The sequence below is a fragment of the Helianthus annuus genome, chromosome 4, assembly GCF_002127325.2.
Source record: "Helianthus annuus cultivar XRQ/B chromosome 4, HanXRQr2.0-SUNRISE, whole genome shotgun sequence".
Taxonomy (NCBI): domain Eukaryota; kingdom Viridiplantae; phylum Streptophyta; class Magnoliopsida; order Asterales; family Asteraceae; genus Helianthus; species Helianthus annuus.
The window spans coordinates 2,055,821-2,065,024 of record NC_035436.2 but is presented as its reverse complement, the minus strand read 5'-3'; the positions used below and the strand labels follow the sequence as shown (position 1 = coordinate 2,065,024).

Here is a 9,204-nt window from a genome sequence, read left to right as displayed (position 1 = left end):
ATGGTGGTGGTTTGAGTGGAAGGAGAAGAAGTAAGGTGGGAGGTGGTGGTGGGGATGATGGATGGTGAATGGTGAATGCACGTGGGTTTGAGTGAAGGAGATGAGCAGGATTGTGGGCCCAATGCTGAAATGACCAAATTACCCTCATGTGCCAAGCACATGGGGTGTTTTAACAAAGATATTTAACTGATGTTAGGGCTGAGGACCAACTGAGTTCATTTTTGATAAGTTTTGGTACCACGCGTGTAATTAATAAACCACTAGGACCAAGTCTGCAATTTTTGCAAACCACAAGGACCAACCAAGCATTTAACTCTTACTATTAAGATAACACAACTTCTGTAAGCATATTAGAACTTACTAGATTTTAAAAACTTTGCTCAAAGAAAGCTAGGGTCAATCCGAATCGACCCGTTTCAACCACTACTAAAAACACTCATTTGTTACCCAACCCAAACATTTTGTCACCTCTACTAAAGCAAAATATTATAAATACTGCATTATTATTAACAACAATATAAGACAATTTCCAATGCTACCGCTTATCATAAACTTGTTTGAAACAGATGTTTGAATTGCACTTTTCATATTGAATCAAATTTCGTAATTCTTATTTATTGTAGTTTAATGTGATTAGTGGCTAGATCCTGGTACGTCACACGCCTTGCGGTGGATTCCGCATGTGGTAATTTGAGGGTGTGACAGTGCAAGTTTCCCCAGGCATTCGGCGTTGTAGGCCTCATTGTCACGGAAAACATAGTCACTTGGATTGAACGTACGTAATGCGCACTTGCGCATTGTAGTACTTCTACAGTTTGGGCTTGTATTTTTCTTCCTTGATGATCGCGTTCTCGTGCCGTTCTTCAAGAAAGTACAAATCGAGTCGGCGCTCCGCCTCATTATCAATTGCGTTGACAGCCGTCAAGCGTGGTGAGGGGAGGCCGATCTCCGCCGGGATAACCTCTTCTGAGCCATAGACTAGGCTAAAATGGATCTCGCCACTACTAGTTTTGGGCATGGTGCGATGAGCCCAGAGTATGCTTGGGAGCTCATCAACCCACCCTCTTCGCTTGGTACTTAGACGGGCATTGATCCCTTCCACAGTTCCTTTGTTGACACTCTCTACCTGACCGTTGCCTTGAGGGTGCGCAACGGAGGAGAAGGTATGTTCGATATGCAACTCCTTCATCCAGTTGTGAAGATCCTTTCTGAGGAAAAGTTTGTGCCGTTATCTGTCACGATGCGCAGGGGTAAGCCGAACCGACAAATGATGTGCTCCCATATGAATTTTCGCACAATCATTGCGGAGGTAGACGCGGGTGCCTTAGCTTCGACCCATTTTCGTCTAATTTAGGATATGTGGGTAGGCTCAGTCAGTTGATAAGTTCCTTAGGATTGATATAATATACCTTAAAAATTAGGAGTCTTGTGGGTTCTCACCTTAGGAGTTATGGCAAAATTGAAAACGTAAAGAGTATAAGGGGCATGTCATAAGTAAAAAGCTTATAAGTTTTATGATTAAATTGACACACTTGTTTCAAATATGTGAACAAGGTGGCGCCCGAAAAAAAACATTCAATCCATTCATTTGAGCTACATGTAAAAAAAACAAAGCCTATGGTATTAACCACTTGGATGGTGACTCGAGTGGAGTATACCCGCTAGGTGGAGTTAGAAAAATATATGAAGTTTATGGCATTAACCACTGGGATGGTGACTGGAGTGAGGTATGTCAACTGAACTGATCATAAGCAAAACATGTAAGGCTCGCAACATCAACCATCCATCATAAGTTTATTCGGAATTGCATAAAAGTTTTTTTATATAAGACGGTAGATTAAATCTTTTAACCTTATAAGCTTGAAGTGGGATTAGGTGGCGTTGTAGTCTTTTGAGTGTGAGACCCATAGATGACTATAATCAATTGAACTTAATGAATCGTGAATAAAGGCTCGGAAGCTGGCAGTTGGGTTTAGGTGGATCTTATACCTACAATATTGGTTAACGTGTGGTTTAATTTGTTAATAAATTAATTGAATATATTCAGTGCCAATGTTTCTGATTGTGATTCCATTGCAGAGAATTTTTTCGGGACGAAAAAAGACAAGTGTGGCGATGTGATGTTGGGTCAAAACACGTTGTATTTTATAGTAGTTTGCGTCAGGTTTTAGTGTGTTAAACACGTCAAGTCGTATTTGTTTATATACTTATCGCGTGTTGGCATTTTCGGCTTAACATGTGTTAAAAGGGTTAAAGAGAGAAACCGTGCTGAAAAACAGGTTTGACGGGTCAACGCGTGACCTGTAATGGAAAAAGTCAACCTGGGCGGTCCACAATTTCCATTTCTGGAATATCTTTTAGTCTATCCAAAGTACTTATCCACTACCTCTCTTTGTCACATAGAAAACAACCTAAAACTTTAAGTGCCAATGGAAACCCAGCAGCATAAGAAATCATAAGTGACGAAAGTGTCTAGTAATGTTCTGTTGGGTCTTTTTTATTATATGCATGTCTATTAAAGAGTTGTGTTGCCTCTTCGTCTAATAACAACCAGACATGACATATCTTGTCTACCTTATGTGTTTTCAGTAAATGTTCATCTCTAGTGGTGATTATAATCCGGCTTCCATTACCAAACCAGCTATGTGATCCGGCTAACACACCTAGCTGCTTAAGATGATTGACATCATCAAGAACTATTAACACTTTTCTATTACATAACATACTTTTTATCTTTCGCTTTCCTTCCTCAACGCTAGGTACCGTCACTTCTCCTTTGAAAATACCTAACAAGATAGTCTCTTGCAATTTTTTCAAACCATTTTGCTTGATTCCTCTCTAATATTCTCCACAATACAGTGACCACCATATAGACACAAGTAGCAAGAGTAGTCTTACCCATTGGCGAAGCATAGAAGGGGCGGGGAGGGGCGCCCGATCCCCCGAACTTTTCGCTCAGTAGTGTTATATATGTATTTTTCGTATAGAAATTTTTGGGTATATACGTTTTCGACCCTCCGGTTCTATAGAAATTTTTTGGTATATACGTTTTCGACCCCCGGTCATTCAGGTCAAGCTTCGCCACTGGTCTTACCACCACCCCAACCCCCCATATCCCAACCATGCACACACCACCTGACTTAATGTCTAATTGTGATTTCAAGTTATGCAAGCGGCTAGTCATGCGGACAAGACCTTCCTCAATAAGGGGAATAATCTCCGTTCAAAAAAAAAAAATAAGGGGAATAATCTATCACAAACTGATTTGACAATTTCTTTGATGACTTTTGATTCATGCCTACAAATTGGAGGATTAACGGATACTCACATTATCAGTGCTAAAAATTAGGGTTATCAGTGCTAAAAATTAAACTAATAACTTATTTAAGGTGATTAATGGGTTGAATTATCAAACACAATAATTCTATTTTGTATAACAGGTCAATTGTTTATTTAGTTTAAAAGATCCATTACTTAACCCATATTGGTTAAGATCAAACACAAATCTCCGAAAAATAAGAAGTCGTAAGAAGGGTATCAAACGGACTTCGATTGATCTTATTCAAGGGACATTAGAACCATTTCATCGAACTCTATGATATGAGATTTTAGGTTTTTCTATTTGATTAATAGCTTGTAAATTTTAAAATTTTTGTTTATATTATTGTGTCTTTTTATTTAGTATTGTGTCTTTTCTATATTTGCGTGCGTGATTGTGTCTTTTTCCTCGACAAGATGTTATATTTTTTGGTATTGTGTTATATTGTGCTCGACATTGTATTATATTTTACGATCCATTATGTCTTCGTACACTTGTTAGATTCAGGAGACTTTGATGATAACTTTACCCTAACCCACATACCTAAGCGTATATACCAGCAAAGTTAAAGTGACCGGCCGACATAAAATAGAAATCTATGCTCCCCTTTTGTATTCAAGTTATCTATAACAATTGTTAATCCAATCGTAATATAAAAGCTGGCCATTATAAATCAATCACCTCCATTGATTGAATCTAACTCCCAAATCATAGCAACAAGTGAGAAGAATGTTTTTAAAAAAAAATACTACATGCTTTATCATTTAGGTATATAAATCTGCAATAGTCTTGCTAGTTGCTAGTAGAATGAAACTATCATGCACAAATTATAAAAACAAAATAATGCTCCATTTGAACTCAATGGTGAAATCGGTTTACTTCTATGCATGTAATCTTCCATATTAATTTTTTCTTCAAAAAAATAGATAACTATTACAACGACATAACTGTGGTAATCACTGGCACTTTTTTTTCTTCAAAAAATTAGATAACTATTATAATGACATAATTGTGGTAATCACTGGCAAAGCTTTATTGGGGCGGGGTTGCCCAGACCCCACGAAAAGTAGTAGTGTTTATTGTGTATAATTGAATTCTAGGGTTTTGAGAGAAAACGATATGTGTTCTTTATTCAGAAAATTGGTGAATGGTATATTCACTAATGTTTTACATACATACATGGCCAGTTACTAGAAACCGACATTACCTATGACACAAACATAATAAAACATCCTAACATAATATGTGACATATATATAACATAAACTATCTAGCTTATATCCTCTAATACCCTCCCGTAAGCTAGATGGATGTGATATGTAGAAGATCCTTGAGACGAATAAACTCTTTTGGCTGCAAAGCTTTTGTTAATATGTCTGCAGCCTGTTCCTTAGTAGTATAGAACCTCACTTCGACCTCGTCATTTTTTATTAGTTCTCGAATAAAGTGATATTTCACTCTAATGTGTTTGCTTTTTCCGTTGTATACAGGATCCTTTGCTAGGCAGATGGTTGATTTATTATCACACAAAATTGTTGGAGGACCATCCATATGCATCTGTAAAGAATTGAGGATCCCTTTGATGCATAATGCTTGACATCCGGCCAATGATAATGCTATATATTCAGCTTCCGTTGACGATGGTGCCACCACCTTTTGCTTCCTTGATTGCCATGATATAGCCCCTGAACCGAGATTGAAAACATGACCTGATGTGCTTTTGCTATCATCTATACTTCCCGCATAATCACTATCACTAAAACCAACCAACTTTCCTTTGCTTCCTTTCGAGTAAATTATTCCATGATTCAACGTTCCTTTGATATATCTTAATATCCTCTTTCCAGCTTCCCAGTGATTTCGACTTGGTTTTTCCATAAACTGGCTAATTTTATTTACGGCAAACATGATATCAGGCCTCGTATTTGTTAAATACATCAGTGATCTCACTAAAATCCTATATAAGATCTGATTTACTTCTTCACTGGGATCATCTTTTGATAATTTAAGTCCGTATTCCATCGGAGTTTTAATCTCATGACACCTTTCCATATTGAATCTTTTCAATAAATTCTTGGAATATTTCTTCTATGTAAGACAGATGTTTCCATTGTCATAGGTGACTTCCATGCCAAGAAAATAGTGAAGGATACCTAAATCGGTCATCTCGAACTCACTCTTCATTGAATTCTTTAACTGTTCTATCATTTCTAAGGAGTCACTAGCTAATATTAAGTCATCTACATACAAGCAGACTATCATCCGCGTTTTATCAGTGATTTTGATGAAAAGTGTATGTTCATACACACTCTTTATGAAACCATGTGCTGTAAAATACCCGTCTATTCTACTGTACCAAGCTCTTGGAGCTTGTTTTAAACCATATAAGGCTTTTCTTAAATGACATACCTTTTGTTCTTCTCCCTTTTTAACATAGCCTTCAGGTTGTTCTAAATATACTTGTTCTGTCAATTCTCCATTTAAGAATGTCGTTTTTACATCCATTTGATGCAGTTGCCATCCATGACTTGCTGCTAGTGCTAGAACTATTCTAATCGTGTCGAATCTGATTACTGGAGCAAAAACCTCTAGATAGTCAACCCCATATTTTTTACTATAACCCTTGGCTACTAAGCGTGCTTTATAGTTACTCACCTTGCCATGTTCTTCATATTGGTTTTATATATCCATTTGACTCCAATAGGTTTCTGATTCTTCGGTGGGTTTACTAGTTCCCATGTTCCATTTTTGTGTATGGATTGTATCTCTCTATCCATAGCATCTCTCCATTTACTATCCTTGTAGGCTTCACCATAAGATATTGGATCAGCATAGGCATATAACATGAAATTAGCTACATTGCTGTCATTCATCTGATTCCTTTCATATAAATCATTTACTTGTGTTTCAGTGAGAGGTTGTGAGTTCTGATATATTTCGTTTATGTCTCGAGTCCGCAGTTCTTCATTTTCTGAGGATGATGACGATGATTCAGCTTCATTTTGATGACTGTTCTGTTCTTCTGTCTCTCCGCTGTTCTGTATGTTTTCCGTTTGATGAGTGCTTTGATCTTCTGTTTCTTCACTGCTGTTGATGTTATCGATTTGATGATCAATCTCGGGTGTCATAATCTCTTGTGATATACTCGCCTCACTATTTATTCTACTTTCACTTGAGTCATTCAGTTGAATATACGTGTAGTCTTTATTTGCTGAACTTTCATCCCATACTTGATTTTCATCAAACACTACGTCTCTACTAATAACGATTTTATTAGTTACTGGGTTATATAATTTATACGCCTTACTGTGTTCGCTGTAACCCACAAAAACTGCCTTTTCTGTCTTTTCATCTAGTTTACCTCTATGCTGTTTTGGAATGTGAGCATAGGCAACGCATCCGAAAACTCGTAGATGTTCGATGCTTGGTTTATTCCCACTCCATACTTCTTGTGGAGTCTTGTTCGGTATACTGTTAGTGCTTGCTCAGTTTAATAGGTATGTGGCACATGCCACAGCCTCTGCCCAATATGAGTGTGATAAATTCTTCGTTTTAAGCATGCTCCTACTAAGTTCCATAATGGTTCTGTTCTTCCGTTCTGCTACACCGTTCTGTTGTGGTGTATAACTTGTAGTTAACTGATGATGTATTCCATTCTCTTTTAAAAAGGTTTGGAAATCATTACTACAATACTCTCCACCTCTATCGGTTCGAAGTGTCTTTATGGTGTAGTTTACTTGATTCTCAACCATTTTCTTGAAATACTTGAAATGGCTCAATGCTTCTGATTTTAATTTCAGAAAGTATACCTAGGTTTTTCTGGAGAAATCGTCTATGAAAGTGATGAAGTACTTACATCCTCCTATCGACATGGTTCTCATGGGCCCACATAAGTTAGAATGAACTAGTTGCAGCGGTTTGTCAGCATGCCATTTTGCATGCTTAGGAAAGGATTTCCTAGCATTTTTCCCAAACACACATCCTTCACATATGTTGTTTGTTGACCTGATCATTTTCGGTAATCCCTTAACAGTTTCCTTCATTCCCATGTTGTGCAGTGTATCAAAGCTTATATGTCCAAATCGTCGATGCCATAAAGTATTGATGTCTTGCGTCATAACATTACATACTCTTGGTATCAAATCCTGATTATATTTAAAGGAAACATCTTGTTCCCAGTCATCTTAATAGAACCGACACTTGAACCTGTTGGATCTTTAATGATACATTCTTGATCAGCAAATTTTACTTCATATCCCTTTTGTACTAATTGTCCTACACTTAGTAGATTGTGCTTTAACCCTTACACATAGAATACATTCGGAACCTTCTTGTTTAAACCTTTTACTTTAATTGAGACATCACCACATCCTAATACCTCCGGTTTCTTGTTGTCTCCAGTTCTTACTTCCCTTCTCTCGGTTTCATCTAGTGTAATAAATAAACTCCTATTTCCTGTCATATGATTGCTACATCCGCTATCTAAGTACCAGCAATCGTCTTTGGTTATTTCCTCCATGTTAAATATCATAAACATTGTTGTTTCATCACATTTTTCTTCAGGTTCATCTTCGTGTAGTAATGCATTCTCACCCCGGTTGTTTGTGTCTCTTTGTTGACAGAATCTGGCCGTGTGCCATACTTTCTGACAATTATAACATCGTATTAATGCATTAAATCTTCCTTTTCCTCTTCCTCGTCCTCTATTTCCAAATTCAGATCTGTTTTGCCGTGTTCGGTCAATGTTATTACTTTGTATTTGGAATTCCTGTTCTATTGGAGAGTCATCATATTGTTTCATCCTTAATTCGTGTGATTGAAGGATGCCTAACAGTTCTTCTGTAGAAATCGTTGTCAAATCCTTTGATTCTTCTATTGCCACCACTACCGATTCATATTTTCTAGTGAGACTTCGAAGGATTTTTTCAACGACACGTTGTTCAGTAATATTTTCTTCATTTAATCGTAACTGATTTACTATGACAGCTGTTCTATTCATATATTCTTCTACTGTCTCGTTTTCTTTCATTCTGAGTGCATCGAATTCACATCTTAGGGTTTGGAGTTTTACCGTTTTTACTCTTCGTTCTCCTCTGTATGCCTTGTGTAACACTTCCCATGCCTCCTTGGAATTCTGCACATTACAATTCTTTCGAATACGTTTTCGTTAACCGCTTGGAAAATTATATGCAGTGCTTTCTTGTCTTTCTTGATTTTTCCCCTATGTGCATCCCGATCATTGTCTGTAGCATTATTCGGCAGATCATTATATCCTTCTTCCACCGTAATCAAAAGATCTTGTGATTCTAACAAAACCTTCACAAGATCTTGTGATAATAATTTTGACCCAGTAATTTCGGAATCAGAGTCTGTATGCCTCCGTTCGTTGTTGTCATGGTTGAGATCGATTGAAAATCTGTGTTTTGGTATGAATTCGATGTTGTTGTTTGGATCGTTGTGGCTCTGATACCACTTTACTGTGTATAATTGAATTCTAGGGTTTTGAGAGAAAACGATATGTGTTCTTTATTCAGAAAATTGGTGAATGGTATATTCACTAATGTTTTACATATATACATGGCCGGTTACTAGAAACCGAGATTACCTATGACATAAACATAATAAAACATCCTAACATAATATGTGACATATATATAACATAAACTATCTAGCTTATATCCTCTAATAGTGTTATTTTACCGAATATTTCTGAATTTTTTGTAGTGTAAAATATTGGATTTTTAAGTGTCCGCCCCACTGAATTTTCGTTCACCAACTGTTTTAAGTTTAAACAAAGTTGTTTTGCAGGCTTGCTGGCCACCTCAATGGTGTGGTCTTAATTAGGGATGTGATAGAGGATAAAGAGCAAAGTTTTAGGCTTTTAG

The 9,204-nt window shown here is 37.0% G+C and overlaps 1 protein-coding gene across 1 annotated transcript; it reads right to left on the bottom strand.

Annotated features, from left to right (window-relative positions):
* Positions 1–7,622: 7,622 nt before the first annotated feature.
* LOC110935389 lies at positions 7,623–8,348 on the bottom strand. Its single transcript, XM_022177779.1, has one exon. It carries the CDS (start codon positions 8,346–8,348, stop codon positions 7,623–7,625), a length of 726 nt encoding a protein of 241 aa, XP_022033471.1.
* Between the last annotated feature and the right edge of the window lie 856 nt (positions 8,349–9,204).